This window comes from Ovis aries, chromosome 3 (assembly GCF_016772045.2).
Source record: "Ovis aries strain OAR_USU_Benz2616 breed Rambouillet chromosome 3, ARS-UI_Ramb_v3.0, whole genome shotgun sequence".
NCBI classification, from domain to species: domain Eukaryota; kingdom Metazoa; phylum Chordata; class Mammalia; order Artiodactyla; family Bovidae; genus Ovis; species Ovis aries.
In genome coordinates this window covers 150,762,399-150,781,120 of record NC_056056.1, presented here as the reverse complement: position 1 = coordinate 150,781,120, position 18,722 = coordinate 150,762,399, and the positions used below count along the sequence as shown (strand labels likewise).

Below are 18,722 nucleotides of genomic sequence, written 5' to 3'. Positions count from 1 at the left end.
CCAGGAACAACCAACTGCAGCTCAAAGGAGGTTAAAAATGACGGGCGATGAAAAGGGGGCGGGGGAGGAGATGAAAGAAGACGATGCAGAAGATACAGATGGAAAGATAAACGGTATGCAAATGACATAAGTAGCATGCAAATAACTCAAGAAAACCATCAACCGGTAACTAGTATTTACAAGGCAGACGAAATTCTGCTGGTCTTTTGAGGATGCAGAGGTAAGACATCCTCTGGAGGCGCTCATGGAAAGCCGGGCTACACTTTTGGTGTTTCATCTAGACATAAAACTTCCACCTCCCTAAAAGCCCTGGCTGTGAGAAAAGTAAGAAAAACTGAGAAATGAAAATATCACAAAATGCTTAAGAGTGCCAAAGACAACGTGGAAACTGTCTGGAGACAACTGGGACCACCCCCGCCCCGCCCCCCAAGCCTAATCCAGACACACAAAAGAAACCGCCGGCGCCTTCGGAGACGCAGTTTCCCTTCTTCGCCAGCTAAGCAGGCGGTGGCGGAGACCCGCGCCCCCGGCTGCCCCCGCCTCGGCCCTCGGGCCTCGGAAGTGACGCAGCGCGCCCCGCCCCCGCCGCTAGATCCGCTGCTGCTGCCGCGGCGGGCGGACCTGCAAGAGGCGGCGGCGGCGGCCGAGGCCGAGGGAAGATGGCGGACGGTGTGGACCATATAGACATTTACGCGGATGTGGGCGAAGAGTTCAACCAGGTACGTGTGGGCCCGGGCTCACGCCGCCGAGGTGGGCGGCGCTGCGGCCGGGACGCGGACCTCGGGCCCGCTGCGGGCCACGAGCCGGCGCGGCTGCAGACCGTGCGCCCTTGGCGCCAGTGGGCCGCGCCGCCCGATCCCGGCGCAGCGCCCGCCTCGCCGCTCGTTCTACCGCGTCGTTTCGTGGGCGGCGGGCGCCGCCACCCTCCGCGGGGATCCGAGCGCGGACGCCGGCCACTGTGCAGCCGCTGCCGGCTCCTCCCTCGCCGCCGCCTCGCTCCCCATTGTTGGCGGAGGCCGGCGGGCGCTTCCCGCCTCGCTAGGCCCGGGCGGCGGGGCGGCGTGTGCGCGGCGGGGAGGACGGGCCGCCCCTGCGCTCCCTCCCCCGCGGCTAGGTCGAGGAGGAAGCCCGGCGGGGCGCGCGCCGGCCTTCACCTTGCCCCCGGCCCTGCCGCTCGGGCTCCGATTCCTTCGGTCGCTCCATTTTGTGTCTCTGTCGTCACTGGGTCGCCTCATGGAAGGCCGTGTTCACGGCCCTTTGTATCCCGCGCGCCCAGCTTCCTGAGCTCCCCTGCCCGCGTTTGCGACAGGTTTCGGCGTGGCGCCATCCTTTTCCTTCTCTCACTCTTTGGGAAGACGGCTTCGGTGCGGGCACGTTTGCAACAAGTCCTTTGACTTTCGGACCCATGGATCGTGTTTAAAAAGTCGGTGCACTGGCCCTACCTCGGTGTTCGAGGGCTTGCAGTGCCTCTGAGGCCCAGTCGTTCTCGGTCTTTGTGATGAAAATACCAGTGAAGATAGGTGGCCCGGGCCAAAAGGAAGACTTGGAAGCGCGAGGGTTGGATGGAACAAAAAAGATGGTAGCTCACCAAGAGAAGAGATCAGAGTAATGATTAAAGAATCTCACCCGAAATCCACATGGTGTTTGTTAGTTTTATAGCTGTTTCCCGATTTCCGAAAGCAAAATGTTGACTGTTCTCCGAGGGGTTTGGAAAGGCTGGAGAAAGTGAGAATGCAAGGTTTTTCCGGTATCTCACAGGCCACAGTTGCCTAGAAGGACTATCCGTGGAGCTATGATGTCTGATGTTGTGCATCCTTGCAAAAGGTTGTTACTAGAGCAGTGACGTTTAAGCTGTAAGCATTCTGGTCACATCTGCTGTCTTTTATATAGTAACACATTTAAAAAAAGCAAATTGTGTTTAACTGCAGTGTTCCTAATAGCTTTCTTACATTTTCCAGGTCCATGTAAGCTTAGTAAAATTCTGGTTACTGTGTTTTTGTGGGTTTTTTCCCCTCCTTTAAGGATTTTATTTGTGCTAGGAGTTAAGGATTTTTTTAAATAGGGAAAACTAGAAATCCTTTTTTTTTTGTTTTGAGGGATGATGGTGCCCTTAAGTTTAAAATTAGAAGAAAAGTTCAATTAGCTTTAAATGTTTTCTACCCCATTAAAAAAAGAGTATATTTAAACGTAACTCATTGTTATCAAATGTTAAGTTTTAAAATCTTCATTGTGTTGCGCTTAAGGTTTTTTTTCTTTTTTTTTTTTACTATGCCTGAGTTGTATCAGTGACAATTTAGAAAGTTACCTCGAGTGCTAAACACAGTCGGGTTCTAATGCTTTTTTTAAGGTCAGTAAACAAAGACCTCTGGGAAATTTCTTTTCCTTTTATTTATCAAATGAGTGTAACATTCCATCGACAGGAGGTCCATATCTGCAAGTAAAAAAACAAATGTTCAAGGGAGTCTTCATTAGCCCTCTTCCAAGAAAATATATTTCCTTTTGTCTTTCTAGTTACAGTAAAGGAGTGCTGGACTACAATTTTAGAAGTTGAGCATTGTTCACAACCTTTTAATGAGATACTTTTTAGGCTTTTGCATACTTCATTTGGGATGGGCATTTTTGTCATCTGTGTAGCTGGATGGAGTGATACTTGCTTATCCCTGTGCACCAGCTAGTGCTGACCGAACAGGAGGTAAGAAGAGATTAAAATTTGGTAGCCCTGATGAACTGCTTAATAGGGTTCTTTTAAAAATAACATTTTGTGGATTTTACCTATAGCATTTATATTGCACATGTATTTGAATGGTTTTTGCCTCTAGGATCTTCATACTTTCTAATCAATTAATGGCATTAAATAGAGGCTTTGTTTTTGTTGTTATTTTGTGTATCACTGGCCTTTGTAATCTACTGCTTGCTGTGATAATTGCTGTTCACAATATAGCCATAAAAGGGTAGTTGATGGTTTTTTAAGGTTCATTCTTAATTTTTTAAAATGTTACTAGTATTGAAATATGTACCTGAAATTTTATCAGAGTTAGAAGCAACTACAAAATTGTTGATTTAATTTGCATTCTTATTAGCTGGTGACATTACTTCTGTTGGTTGCTAAACTGACTTTATTTTGTTGTAGCTGAGTAAAATGTCTTGCTAAGTATAACGGGTTTTATTTCGGCTTCTAAACTGCTGTAAACATTTAAAAAGTCTTCAATGTGAGCTGTAGTTTTAATTGCATTGTATACTTTGAAGTTCTTTGTAATATATGTGTTTTTTATTTTTTCTGTTTTAAACAGTTATACTTGTATGATGTCTATTTCATGTATGTACTTTGGTAAAGAGCAGTGTAAACCTGTTTCAAAAAGTGAGACATTCAATTGTTTTAAAAACTTTAATTTGGAGATGGTGTGAGAAGAAGTTACTGAAGCTGTAGTTGTTCACCAGATGAGTTTAGAATGAAGAATAAAATTGGAGAAGGGAAGAATGCACAAGGGCCTCAGTTATCCTTTATAGCTGCTCTTTAGTTCTTAAATTGAAGATCTTTGGATGGAACCAAATTGAGAACAGTTGCTCAAGTGGAAGAGCTTGAACTCCTTCCAAACCTCTCTATTACTTGGATTTGGAGTTGGAAAGAAAGCTGCTGGTTTCAGTCTCTCCCACTATCAACTGAATTGATAGTGTGTATCAGTTCAGTTTGAACTGGAATTTGTACTTGAAGGTAGTAGTTAATAGTCTCATATTTAATAATTACAGACTTTTATTTTGACCTAAACTGAAATTTTTAAACTCAGTTGTTCAGTATGCATTTCTCGAGTATTTTATATGCCAGCAAGGTAGGGCTTCCCTGGTGGCTCAGAGGTTAAAGTGTCTGCCTGCAGTGCAGGAGACCAGAGTTCGATCCCTGGGTCAGGAAATCTCCTGGAGAAGGAAATGGCAACCCACTCCAGTATTTTTGCCTGGAGAATCCCATGGAAGGAGGAGCCTGGTGGACTGCAGTCCACGGGGTGGCAAAGAGTGGACAAGTCGGAGCGATTTTCACTTTCACTTTCACTTTCAAGGAAGGATACAAAGTATATAGATAGTGTCTAGACTAAGTGCACTGTAGTGGGATTACATAAAAAATGGCACACTGACAGGTCATGTGTTACAGAAACCACTCTTTTATGTCTGTCTTATGTGTAAACTTTTTGTTGGCAGAGGAAAGGAGAGGGAAGTCAAATTCTGAACTTCAGGAAAGCTTATACTGGGTGCACGGAAGTAGTGTGTATTTTGCTTGTTTGGGGAGCAAAGCCCTTCATGTAGAATTTAGTTTTTGATCTACCTGGTGGTAGGTCACTGGGAGCAGTGCTCATTCAGTGATCTGACAGTCAGACTTTAAAATGAAAATGTATGTAGATAGTGGGAAAAAATTCATTCGGAAGTTACAGACTTGGACATCCTTATCAGTGTGCTGGCTTTATACCATGACTCATTATACTTTACATTTAGTTATTGTGTATCTACTATAGCCAATGTTTAGCTAATTTTGGAAAATAAGTTTTATTAGGCAAATATCTATGAAATCTTATTTCTACCAAATATATATTGAGTAGAGAACCCTCTAAGATAAGGCATGTAAGATGGAAACTGAGGTAGGCAGAGACTGATTCAGAAACTTGGGTAGAAATGTTTAGGGGAGCTGGAATTCTTAATTATCTTACTATTTATAAGTAGTTCATTCTGTTGTTCACTTTGTGATTTATGTGCCATATTTTTAATACCAAATTGGCTACCATTAGTTGAGCTTTTAACAGGGATTGGAAACTGGTTTTAATATCTACTTGAAATGTAAACAAAATCAGAAAGTGAAATATTTTCTAAAAAGATAGGTATGTATTAAATTATCTGTTCTGTGGATTTTGTGTGTTAGTGTATTCTTTTCCATGGTATAGAAAACATTTTATAAGTGCAAACTTGTATTTGCTTATATTTCTCTAAATGGAATTTTTTTTTTCCCCCAATAGAGGAACTTTGAACAAGTGGCCTTTGCTGTGACATTAGTGGTGGTAACATATCATGCAGGAGTGGCATTAATACAATTTTAGGAACACCAAAAGTAGTGTTGTGCCTGTCAGGAAGACTGAAGGTTATAGGACAACTACCACAGTCTTCCCAGTGATGTACAGTATATCTGACATTAAAATTGTATGGGAGGTGATTAGCAAAAGTATGTCCCTCTTCAGAGCAAGGGTATGGTGATAATGAAAAAAAGGTTGAGAAACGTTTCTTTTAAGAGGAGCTATTTGAAATTTGGTTATTTTACTATCCGTCTTAATTTCAGCGTTGTCTCTGACCTGGCCACAGCTGCTCATATGTCATGAGGAACATGATCTTGAGATGCAGAATCTTAAAAGGCTACCTTACCTTTAAAATGATTATCGTAATTAAATGTAGGGAATGAAATAACTTAGTGGATTTTTTTTTTTTTTTTAACAAAACCTAAGAGTTGTTGCCTACTGGAAGTTAAGTATAGTGTATAGTTCTATTGGTTATTAGTTGCTATGAACAAATTGGGCAATATTTGGTAATCTAAAATAATTAAAGGGGTAATATTGATTATTTTTTGTTTTTGAGTAGCATTAAAATTTTCCAATGGTAATAACTGAAAAGACTGCATATAGAACTTGACACTGTTGACTGTTTTTCTTTGACAAAGTTTGTCCAATAGACTTTCAGAGCTCACCTTCTTTATATGTGATTTGTGGTATTATTGTTGTTGTTTAGTCCCTAAGTCATACCCAACTCTTTTGGGAGCCCATGGACTGTAGCCTGTCAGGCTCCTCTGTCCATGGTATTCTCCAGGCAAGAATACTGGAGTGGGTTGCCGTTTCCTTCTGGGGATCTTCCCGACCCAGGGATCGAACCTGGGTCTCCTGCATTGCAGGCAGGTTCTTTACCACTGAGCCACCAGGGAAGCCCTGACTTGTAATAGTCATTTTACATAATTGTAGAACGTGCGTGTTTTCCCCCCTTTTAGAGTGGGAACAGAAAGTAGGATGTGTTCTGTATAGAAGTATTTTTTTAATCTGGAAGATAGGTGTGATATGGTGAAGTTGAAAAGGAAGGTTACTGATAACTACAGAGGAGTGTGTGTTTTAAGTTGCCTCTTAGTAATGGTGGTAATGTATTCAAATTCATCAATATTTTTTCACCAAGTCCAAATGCATACCATGGGGCTAAAAGTACAGGCTGTGGCCTTGGAACTGAGCGAAGCTAACTAGTCTACTTGGAAATCAAACCCCAGGACTATGGTCTCAGTTAGTATTATATTTCAATTTGTTGGGAGCAGTCAAAGTACCAGACCAAGTGACTGATCGTAAATATTGGTAGAATCATATCAGTATGGAAAATGGGTTAGTGTCAACATAGGAATTCATCGATGGACAGAAATAGTAAGTTGTGACTCATCAGGTTAGTGTAGCTGCAGTTATTATGCCTGTAAATTATTGTCTACTTATGTGAACATTTTCCTAGATTTATAACTAGTGAAAAATCAAATCATATTTCATGAAAGTATAGATTGAAATACCTTTAGTGCTGCTATTAATAACCTTGCATTCTGTTTTACTCTCCCTCAAACCATATATTATGATTATAGTCTCTGCAGAGGAGGATGGAAACACAACTCCTTTTGAATAATAGTAACAATAATTGTACTTGATGTGCAGAACTGGATTGCAAAAGATTTCAAAGTGCCTGCTAGCCCTTGCGGGAAACTTTGGTATCTTAAGTGTGTGGAATCACTGCTGCAGCTGTGCTACCTGAAGCTTTAGCTACACTGAAACTTCTGAACAAAACTCACCCTTCTTTTTTCTAATTTTTACTATCACTGCAGTTTGATCGTGTTCCTTGGTTTCAAAAAACTCAGTTCTCAAAGATTATTTTGGTACTGCTGTGGAAACACAATTATGGCATTATTCAGTGATTTGTGGTCTTAGTTTCTGCCCATTGCTAAAGAGGGCTTTCTTCTCTGACTTACCTTAAGATCTTGTCCCTTATTAAATAAGTTACATACATTCAGCCTCATAACAATATTGTTATGTAGGGATTGTGTTACATAATCAGCAAATTGGATAACTTCATTATGTAGAAGATTACCTGATATGCTGTGTGTTTTGAACTGATAAGTGGTATTTCCCTTTCTAGATTTTTTTTTTTCCTGTTTCTTTTTTAAAAAATCTTTTTTCTGGCTTCCTTCTCAATAGCAAAACAAGAGCCTTGTTCCCTTGGGACTTTTATTATAACAGTATTTTGTTGATCTGTTCATAGTCATATTGCTAATGCCTTTTCAGTGTCATTCTTTATCCATAAAATGGTTAGCCCCTAAAACTATTAGCTTCTCCTTATCTGCCATTTGTATTCATTCTTACTGAATTGTATTAATGGAGACGATAAGAATTATATTTGTTTTCTAAGTGTAATTGCCTCTCTGCTTTTATTACCTTGACAGAGGAGCCTGGTAGGCTACAGTCCATGGGGTCGCAAAGAGTCGGACACGACTGAGCAACTTCACTTTCACTTTTCAGAATGAAATAGTTCATATCCATTTAGGTACTTTGTGGTGGAAAGGAAGATAAAAATAGAGCTTTTCCTCTGCTACTGGCTAGTCAAGCCAGTGGCCCAGTAACTATTACCAAAGGCAATTTAAATGATGCTCAGTGTTCTGCCAATAACCTGCATTTCATTTTTCTTGTGCTTATATACAGGTTGAAACCTATTTTTCCATTTTTCTTCTGTTCACAGATTTGCTTATTTTTCATTTTCCTCTTACTTGCATATTACTTAGGCATGTAAGTGGCATCTAGTAGCCTTGTTTTAATTCTGCTGGTGACACTTAATGGCAAAACTTGACTAGATTCTTCTTGTTCATGTCCCTTTTCTCTTGACCATGTAGATATGTTTTGCTAATTGACTATATAGCTAAGAAGTCAGGTAAGCATTAACCGTTTGTTGACTGAGAATAATAAAAGTTAATATAGATACTGATTTGGATAGTTTAACCTGTATTTTCTCTTCCCATGTTCATTTGTTGTGACATATAGAATCATTACATAGCCTTATTTCTTTAACCCTTTCCTGTGGCCTAGCTTACTATGCTTTTTCTAAAACTAACAGCTTCCACAGAATTGGGAAGCATGATCCTGAATACTATATAAAATAATAGTTATATTTTTCTGCAGTTAAAAATATTAAAGATTCGTAATGGCTCTGATTTTTGTTTGTGATATTTTTGTATCAAAAATTTGTAGTCACTGTTGTTACTTTTAGAGTGTTTCGCTTCCATGAAAAGTTTATTATTTTATTTTGTCTACATGTTATTCTGTTCCTAGAGGAACATTAGTTCCTATAATAAGTATCAGTGGGGAAATAGGATTCATTGTATAGAAATTCACATTATAGGCACTGTTCAAGAAGTGCCATAAAGTGAAAGATTTGTACTGAGATCTTTGACCTACCAAATTTTTAAAAGAAAATAGTTGAATAAATTTGCATTCACATCTGTTTTAGAAGTTGTCTGACTGTTGTGTAATCTAGAACATTATTTCTGTATCTTAGGAAGCTGAATATGGTGGGCATGATCAGATAGATTTGTATGATGATGTCATCTCTCCATCTGCAAATAATGGAGATGCCCCGGAAGATCGAGACTACATGGATACTCTCCCGCCAACTGTTGGTGATGATGTGGGTAAAGGAGCAGCACCAAATGTTGTCTATACATACACGGGAAAGAGAATTGCGTTGTATATTGGGAATCTAACATGGGTAAGTGACTTGATTTGAATTAAATCCTTGGTGATTGATTTCAAACTATTCTAGTAGTTACTTTTTTCTCCAGTATATAAAATAAGAATTTCAAGTTATTAAATTGGTTCTGCATGCTTGCTTACGCACCAAGAGGGGGACATACATGTACCTTTTAAATATAGTAAGTACCAGAATTTTCTAGTTCTGAATTTTGTAGGCATTCAACTTGTTTTGGTAGAGATTCCAGTTAAATGTAGTTCAATTATTTTATCTTTTACTACTCCTACACTTCAGCTGTCCCAGTTTACAAAGGAAAATGCTCACATAAAGTCTCAAACCAGGATTCAGAAATATAGAAGGAGAGAAAGATACACAATATGATTCTTGTTTTTAAGAGTTTTCATTATCCACATCATAATTACACGCATGCTGAATTTCATTTTTGCTCTTAAATTTGAAATGTGATTTACAGAAATACTGCTATTATACACTGTACTTTAATATGGTTTATGAGACTGTAGGTTTATTGATTGGAGTACCATTAGCTGAATGTTTAGTATTATTATTATCTGTGTTTTATTAGCATTGAATCTTAAATATTTACTAAAATAGTCCGGTAGAATTTTTGCATCTCTATTTAAAAACATTTATTACACATACTTGAAAATTTAAAAATTGCCTAGAAATCAGTTGTTACTGTACATTTCCTTAATAGTATTTTATTTTTAAATGTTTACATATTTAAAAAACTGGCCAATCTCCCATCATCTGAGCAATTTTTATAATGTTGGAGACAGTAGCATTGTAGATATGAAGAGTGTGGTTGCTAAGTAAGGCTGAGTCTTGGCTCCTACATATGTTTTATAACCTTGGACAACTTCTATTGCATAGAGTGTAAAATAGGAATTATATGTAAAATGGGACTTCTGTGTTTTGAGAATTAAATATTTGGTAAAAGGGTATGGTAGGCACTGAATACATGTTAGGATTTTGTTTTGTATACTTTGAAACATAAGGTGGAGTTTATTTCCCCAAATAATTTCTTTTAAGAAAAAAAGCAGCAGATGAGATTGGTTTACTGAAAATTTAAAGTCATAGCAGTTGAAAGCTGGAAGAGACTAAAAGCTCATTAAGGGTTTTCTTTTTTTAATTCTGTATTCTCTCTGAGGGTATGTACCTTCTATTTCCAAAACTCTTATCAAGGGACGAAATTATGTCTTCAGGTGCTTTTGTATTTAAAAATTGGAGACTGACTGGTGGTAATTGTACATAGTTTGCACTAAGGATTAATTTTCTCTTGTCCTGAGTTTACCCTTACAAACTAAATTGAAACAATAAAAATCTTAGATATGTTTTGATGGTTAATGAGGGGGAAATATCTTGCAGTGGACAACAGATGAAGACTTAACTGAAGCAGTTCATTCTTTGGGAGTAAATGATATTTTGGAGATAAAGTTTTTTGAAAATCGGGCAAATGGCCAGTCAAAGGGGTAAGAATTTTGTTTTAATTCTTTTTTTTTCACCCAATGGGAGTTAGTAGCTAGCAATTACAATTTTAGGGGTGACTTTCCTTGAAGTTAATACTTATCTACACATGTGTAGGATGTTTCTTTTCTACACTGACAGGAGGTTCTTGGGCAAAGATTCATACTTGTTTAATGTATCGTGTGATCTACCTCCCTAAAACTAGTGGAGCTGGGAGATTAGGTCTCTCTTCCAATTTTCCTGCTTTGTCTCCATTGTGGGTGAACAATGACAGTTTGAAGAAGCATTACTATCCCCATGGTTAAGGGGTATTGGAAGATGGGCAACTGAAGAATAATGTAGCATGGATGTTTTGCAATAATTTTTTTAACTATTAAACTACACAGATGAGGTAGGATAATTATAAAATGCAGATGTACAAAAGTAAGACAGTAAAAAAATATAATGTCATCTGTAGATGATTACTCTTGGTCATTTTAGTGAATATACTTTCAAGTATTTTCCTAGTGCTTCATTTTTATTGCAAAAACAATAGGATTGCAATTTACGTTTTACAGTGTGTTTGATACACAGTAAAAAAAATGAACAATAAATATACATCTTCTCTAATGTATTAGTTCTTTCCATCATACTTTGCTACTGTAATTTATTTTACCGTTCTTATTTTTGGTTATTTGAGTTTTCAGTTTTTGTCTATCATAAATAATGTTTTATTTAAAGCTCTGGTATAGATTTTGGATTTTTTAAAAGATAATTGGCTAACTACAGAATGATAAAGTAAAAAAATATGCTTAATGTGCTTATTTTATATCCAGTGTACAATAACTAGGAATATTTTCAAACATGTGCAGAGTCTGACTGCTTTTCACGAACTTCACTTTTACTGCCTGGTCCAAGCCACTGTTATCTCTTCCTTGAACAGTAGCTTCCTATCTGGTGTGCCTGCCTTCACTCTCATTCTCTACAGTTTATATAGAGACATAGCAGAAGTTGAAAACAGTGACATCAGTATTTGTCTCCTCAGAATGTTGTATTGATGATCCGTTTTATTCAGAGTAAAATCTTCACTGTGGTCTATAAGGCACGAAGACCTGTTCACCCCCGACATCTCTGACCTTATCTCCTACTGCTGCTTCAGCTACCTTAATCAGTCTTTGCTGTTCCTCAGACACATTGCTACTTAAGACCTTTACACTGTTTCTTCTGTTTTACTTACTTTTCCCCAAAATATCCACCTTTGGGATCTTTCACTTCAATCAGGATTCTGCCTGGGTTCCCCTTCTCTGGCCATACTGTGCAGGATCTTCGGCTCCCATCGCTGTTTCCTTTTCCCTAACTTTTCTTACATTGTATGTTATTCGTTTATCGTCTTGTCTCCTTCTAGATTTAGATTGTAAGTTCCAAAAGAGCTTTTTTCACTATTGTATTCCCTAACCCTAGAATGGGGCCTAGCATATAGGAAGTGGTGCTCAGTTAAATTAGTGAATTAATTAAATTGTTTCTAAATGTTGTGACCCAAGGTAATCTTGAATCAAATAGCAGACTTTGTTGACTAGGATCTAATTAAAGGACCATACTAGGGAGTAAAGGCTCCTAAGAGGCCTTCTGAGAATAGTTTAGAGTATTGTATAACTTTATGAATTGACACTCATTCATTTTTTCTGTTCTAAATTTATTTTTCCTAGTGAGATACAATTCACCTACTATAAAATTCACCCTTTTAAAGCATTCAAATCAGTGGACTTTATTTATAAAGTTGTATAACCATTATTGTCTATTTCCAGAATGTTTCGATCACCCCCGAAAGAAATCCTGTGTCTATTAGCAACTGTCTTTGTGGATTAAGAATGTGGTCCCATGTGCTTAGCTTCTTGCTCTTAGCATAATATTTTCAGGTCTCATCATGTTGTAACATGTGTCAGTACTTATTTTTTAAAAATTAATATTCCACTAAATATTACACTATGTGAATACACCACATTTAAAATTTCAGAAATTTAGAAATTCTGAAAATTTCATCCATCATTTGGTGGTTTCCATTTTTGCTATTATGAATAAGGCCCCTATGAATATTCATATATGAGTTTTAGCATGAGCATTTTTTTAAGGAAATTGTTTCTTTTATCTCAATAGATTACACTGTAGTTCCCATATGATTTGCAACTGTTCCAAAGCCACAGACAGAAAAATTTTTAGTGAAGTTAAATTTATCAACATTTATAAAAATTTCTAATTTTGTTCTTAAGAATAATACCCTCTGGATTCATGTACCAGTTTGTATGAACATTTTCAGTCAGTTCTGTTAGGTACATGTATACACTCAGGAGTTTTGTTTTTTTCCTGCCATAAGGCTTGTCGGATTTCAGTTCCCTGACCAGGGATTGAGCCTGGGCCATGGCTCTGAAAGCTCCAACTCCAAACCAGTAGACTGCCAGAGAATTCCCAGGAAGTTTATTGGGTCATATTTTAACTCTCTTATATTTAACCGTTTAAGAAGCTGCTGGGATATTTGTCAAAGTGTCTGTACTATTATATATTTTTTCATCAGGCAGTGTATGAGGGTTCTAGTTTTTCCCACATCCTCACTAGCACTTGTTAATTGTCTTTTTGATTAGTGGGTGAAGTGGTATCATTACGATTTTGATTTACATTTTGCTGTTAGCTAATGATATTGAGCATATTTTTATGGTGATGTTTTTCGTAATAATTAAAAAGTGGAAACAACCCCAAATGCCTGTCAGTTGGTGGATTTTGAGGAAATGTGGTATATCTATATAATGAAATATTATTCGGTCATGAGAAGGAATTAATCACTGACACATGCCTTAACATGCATTAAACCTTGAAAACATCATGCTAAATGAAAGAAGCTAGTCCCCCTGAAGGACCACACACCGTATTATTCACATTTAATGAAATGTCCAGAATAGGCAATCTACAGATTTGTTCTTTAGGGTTGGAGGATGGGAAGAAATGGAGTGACAGCTGACAGTTCTGGGGTTTTTTTTTTTTGAGTGATGAAAATGTTCTTAAAATTGATGTGGCTATGATTGTAAAACTCTGAGTATGCTAAACAAACAAAGCCTTGAATTCTGTACACTTTTGAATAATATGATGTGTTACTGTAAAAAAAGAGGTGGAAGTGTGACCATTGTATTCTAAGAAATGGTTTTTTTTGGTAGGTAAAATTAAATTCAGATCATTTCTTTTTTAATAACCGCAATAACAGTTAATCCCTCCTCACTTTCTACCCACATCCCTTTAAACACCTTTTAGGTTTGCCCTTGTTGGTGTTGGATCTGAAGCATCCTCAAAAAAGTTAATGGATCTGTTGCCTAAGAGAGAGCTTCATGGTCAGAATCCTGTTGTAACTCCATGCAATAAACAGTTCCTGAGTCAATTTGAAATGCAGTCCAGGAAAAGTAAGCACCCCCTCAGAGGCTTTTATTAAAAGATGTGCATTTTAACCAGTCTTGTTAGCATTTGTTATGTGTTGTATTAGAGAAGTCATCTTTATATTTAGTTCATTGGAGAATCCATTTTAAAAAGTCCATGCTTTGAGTTAGATTTAAATTACTGATTATGACTGGTTCCGTGTACTGGAAACCTATTCCCATTTTTCTCTAAATGTTACAGACCCAACATTATACAACAGTGTGCAAGTTTTATAGCCCTGCCATTCTTATCCTGTCATTCCCATCCTAAAGAAAGGAAGAAACTTCATTCTAATCCTTAGGTTGAAGGAGAGTTATGTGGATGGATGTCTCTTATGGTGGGGGAAAAACTACGGGTAACCAGAAAGTATTCATTGGTTTTCTGCTTGGCGCCAAGACCTGTCGCCACTTGGTAAAGTGACTGTAGAAAAGATCTGCCATTATATACTTAAAAATGTTAGCACTTAAAGAGACAAATGGATGATTATGTAATTAACAGAAATTTGAGTGGTGGTTTTTCTTAATGTTCTAGCACTTAGAACTTAACTGATGAAAAGAGTTTGAATGATTTATACTTACTGAAATTTAGATTTCTGTTAGAGAATTTTGGTCTTGGCTGCTGCAGAATACTGATATTTTGAAAGTAACTCATTATTTGTTTATCAGAAATACATTTAAGCTTAGATCTTTTGAGACGTCAAAAGAATTTAAATAGATGTGAATGTTTTCCTAAGTGGGTACTTCTGTAGTTTGGACTGGCCCAAGGCATCTGGAAGTTAGTAAGCAGTATACGTAAACTTTGATTTAGAGTTGTTTCTAATATCTAACAGTGGTTACATATCAGAACTGTTTTAATAAGTGCTATTTATGAGTATTTGGATATTTGCAGCTACACAATCAGGACAAATGTCTGGGGAAGGTAAAGCTGGTCCTCCGGGAGGCAGTTCACGTGCAGCATTTCCACAAGGTGGTAGAGGACGGGGCCGTTTCCCAGGGGCTGTTCCTGGTGGGGACAGATTTCCTGGGCCAGCGGGACCAGGCGGGCCGCCTCCACCTTTCCCAGGTAAAGTTTTCCTTAAGTTGCCATGGATAAAATGTGTCTACCTAATACCTCTTTTCCTTTTCTCTCTTTTTCAAGTAATGCATTATTAATGTGACTTACTCTCCTTGTTATGCTATTTTTGGAATCCAGGAAATTTGATCAAGCATCTTGTTAAAGGAACTCGGCCTTTGTTCCTGGAAACTAGGATTCCATGGCATATGGGGCACAGCATAGAGGAATTACCCATTTTTGGCCTAAAAGGTCTTTATTTTTCTCCAAACTTGCTTGACTTATATATAGAATATTTACATCCGTCTTATTTTCTTACCTCTTAAAAAATCCTTTCAAGACCATTTTTCCTTGTTTCACTTTCTAGCTTGACATCAGAGTAGACTATAAGGTGGGTGATTTCGCTGTAAGAAGTGTGTGTATGCTGAAAGATGGAAACTATCTCTAAGCACTGTAATCTGTTAAAGTTTTTGTCTCAGTAGTTTTTCTTAAGTATTAAATTGAGCTAGTTAAATGTGTAAGGGTATACTTCATCTTTGTAACTTGTTAGTGTAGCATTTACCATATGGGTTTCATTTAAAGAGAAGGAGTCTTGGTCTATGAGTTATACTTTAAAAGTATAATTGTGGCATGAAGATTAAAACACCTTATTGAAGTGTTTTTCTTTTCTTTTTCTCTCTCTCCCCCCTTTATTCTGTAGCTGGACAGACTCCACCACGTCCACCCTTAGGTCCTCCAGGCCCACCCGGCCCACCAGGTCCTCCACCTCCTGGTCAGGTTCTGCCTCCTCCTCTAGCTGGGCCTCCTAATCGGGGAGATCGCCCTCCACCACCAGTTCTTTTTCCTGGACAGCCTTTTGGGCAACCTCCATTGGGTCCGCTTCCTCCTGGTCCTCCACCTCCAGTTCCAGGCTACGGCCCCCCTCCTGGTCCACCACCTCCACAACAGGGACCACCTCCACCTCCAGGCCCCTTTCCACCTCGCCCACCTGGCCCTCTTGGGCCACCCCTTACACTCGCTCCTCCTCCGCATCTTCCTGGACCACCTCCAGGGGCCCCACCGCCAGCTCCACATGTGAACCCAGCTTTCTTTCCTCCACCAACTAACAGCGGCATGCCTACATCAGATAGCCGAGGCCCACCACCAACAGATCCATATGGCCGGCCTCCGCCATATGATAGGGGTGACTATGGGCCTCCTGGGAGGTAAGTTAGTATGCGTCTATGAAAGTAGCCTTGGTATATTTGATCTGCAAAAGCTATTTTTCACTCTTGGCTGCGAAGTTTTAAAAAATTGGGAGCTTTCCCCAGGTACATAATGTTCTGTATGTTTTCTCTTACAAGAAGCAGTATGATATGGTGAGAAACATACAGAACAGCATTGGGAATAATCCAGCTCTACCACTTCCGTAGGCTTGTGATTTTAGGGCAAGTCACTTTATTGCCATCATTTTTAAGTTAAAAGAGGTTGATAAAGATACTGAAGCAAGCTAATGGGATCCTCAAGCTACTTTTAAAATTTTAACGTCAATATCGTCTACCATTGATGACACTACATAGAAAGCTAAAGTTTCTTCATTGTTTTAGAAATTAGGTCAGTTTATTAGATAGTATCTCATGTTTATCAGGAGTCCTGTGTAGCAAAATTACTAACTTTTAATTAAAGTGGGAACATTAAATAATTTATAAGCATCTTTGGGTAGACAAAGACTTGTAAAACACAGGCTTTATGGGAATTAAAATAGTTAATGGCAATCCCTAGAGAAATGCTGCATGGAAACTAAAGTACTTTTAAAGCTGCTGCTGCTGCTAAGTTGCTTCAGTCGTGTTCGACTGTGCGACCCCATAGACAGCAGCCCACCAGGCTCCCCCATCCCTGGGATTCTCCAGGCAAGAACACTGGAGTGGGTTGCCATTTCCTTCTGCAATGCATGAAAGTGAAAAGTGAAAGTGAAATTGCTCAGTCGTATCTGACTCTTTGTGACCCCATGGACTGCAGCCTACCAGGCTCCTCCATCCATGGGATTTTCCAGGCAAAGGTACTGGAGTGGGGTGCCGTTGCCTTCTCCAACTTTTAAAGCTATCCATGCTCAAATTGTAATCTGGAGAGCTGTGTTAATCTTTAAAAACTTTGTCCCCTTCAGTTTCTTTTGAGTTTATAGTTTGATTTTATATTCTTTAACTGTTACTGTTGAATTACTCTGTATTTCAGTTTGTCTAACAATGTCCTGCAGGGATGGATTTGAGCATCTGCCTAATTTCATACAAGTATACAGGGCCAGGGAAATAAATTTGATGTTGTAGATAAAGTCTTCTGACAGTTATCTATCCATAGACATTGTGTCTTTTTTTGAGTGCCTGGAATACTTTGTTTTCTTTTGAGAAATGTTACATCTAGGAAGGTAGCACAGTTTTTCTTCTATTCAACTTAATTCCAGTGAGCAACTGTCTGTTAAGTGTTCATTGTATGGGTGTGGGTTAGGTGGCTTGGTTTGATAAGTGTAAAGTTTGAATCGCATGCCTTTTTTCTAACATAATTGAATTTCTGTAGTACCAGTTTTTCTAAAAATACTGTGTATATATATTTGGTTATTATTGAGTAATTTTTAATTGGAAGTGGGAGAAAACTGACTTTTAAGGAAATAGGATGGGTATGAGTCACAGAATTTATCTGAAATCATACATGGATGTTGGAAAACTTGTAATTTGGTTAGACTGCTTACAAAGTTTTGAGAATAATAATAATACCTTATAAACATGCAGAAGGTTGTATTAGCTCTTTCTCATCTCATCTGAATGAACTGCTTCTGCTTGCCTCGATTCAGCATCCTACCTAGTAACTAATAGCTAAGATGGTTAAACGTTTACCTTTTTTGTACTACACACGTAGTCACAATTTTTTAAGTTGTCCAGCAGCTTTAGAAAATCTTGGGATTTTGTTACGTTTTTTTCAGTAAATATTTGTAGATGTTGAGGGTCTTTTATTTGCCAGATATCCTGGGGATTCAGTAGGGCATACAAGATAGGTCTAAGATCTTGTCCCTCCTGAAATTTTATTAGACATTTATTATTCTTCTGTTGTGAGTTGGGCTCTGCGCCTAAAGGATCCAAATATAAATGAAACTAGATTTTGGCCCTGGCTTGTATAGGGTTGTAGTTTTTGCATTCAGCATGTTTTGCTTAGATATACATACATATATAGACAGACATCAGAACAATTTTTTACATGTTTTTGTATGACAAAAAATATTTTATTGCAGTTATGTAGATATAGCATTTCTTTTTTTTAAAGTACAAAATAATTTATTACAGTATTAGATATAACATTTCTGACCTCCAGAAAGATAGGGTTTTTAAGTTGCTACTTTCTTTCAGCTGAAAGATAATGATTGTACAAAGGAATTTTGCATACACCTGCTCTGTACGAAAAATAGCATATTTCAATATGAGAAAATAACTTAGTTCTGAGGCACTTGTCAAAAGCAGTTATTTGAATTGCATTACACTATTATGACTAATTTAGAAAATCTTTTGAGTATGATTTAAGGTTTATTTTGATTTTATAGGGAAATGGATACTGCAAGAACGCCATTGAGTGAAGCTGAGTTTGAAGAAATCATGAATAGAAATAGGGCAATCTCAAGCAGTGCTATTTCAAGAGCTGTGTCTGATGCCAGTGCTGGTTTGTATATTTCTTTCTGTATTAATATTTCTTATTTATGTTATTAGGAATGACCTAGAACTTTTGAAAAATGATTTCAGTTTTGGCTGTGGGCAGGCTTTCCCTGGTGACAGCAAGCAGGGGCTGCTCTCTAGCTGCGGTACACTGGCTTATCATTGTGGTGGCTTCTCTTGCTGCAGAGCACAAACTCGGCACACAGGCTTCGGTAGTTGCAGCACCCTGGGTCAGTAGTTGTGGCGCATGAGTTTAGTTGCTCCGAGGCATGTAGGATCCTCCTGGACAAGTGATGG

The 18,722-nt window shown here is 38.3% G+C and overlaps 1 protein-coding gene across 10 annotated transcripts in view; it reads left to right on the top strand.

Annotated features, from left to right (window-relative positions):
• Positions 1-590: 590 nt before the first annotated feature.
• Positions 591-18,722, top strand: part of CPSF6 (cleavage and polyadenylation specific factor 6) — a 32,502-nt gene continuing 14,370 nt past the window's right edge. For 5 of the 10 annotated variants that reach the window (XM_060412811.1, XM_042246935.2, XM_060412810.1 and 2 more), the window contains exons 1-8: positions 591-719; positions 8,590-8,799; positions 10,168-10,271; positions 13,543-13,688; positions 14,590-14,763; positions 14,893-15,003; positions 15,452-15,956; positions 18,317-18,432. In XM_060412811.1, coding sequence (XP_060268794.1) covers positions 660-719; positions 8,590-8,799; positions 10,168-10,271; positions 13,543-13,688; positions 14,590-14,763; positions 14,893-15,003; positions 15,452-15,956; positions 18,317-18,432 — 1,426 coding nt within the window. In that variant the 5' untranslated portion in view covers positions 591-659. The remainder of the gene's footprint in view (positions 720-8,589; positions 8,800-10,167; positions 10,272-13,542; positions 13,689-14,589; positions 14,764-14,892; positions 15,004-15,451; positions 15,957-18,316; positions 18,433-18,722) is intronic. The other 5 variants (XM_060412814.1, XM_027967471.3, XM_060412813.1 and 2 more) reach the window with 1 other exon arrangement.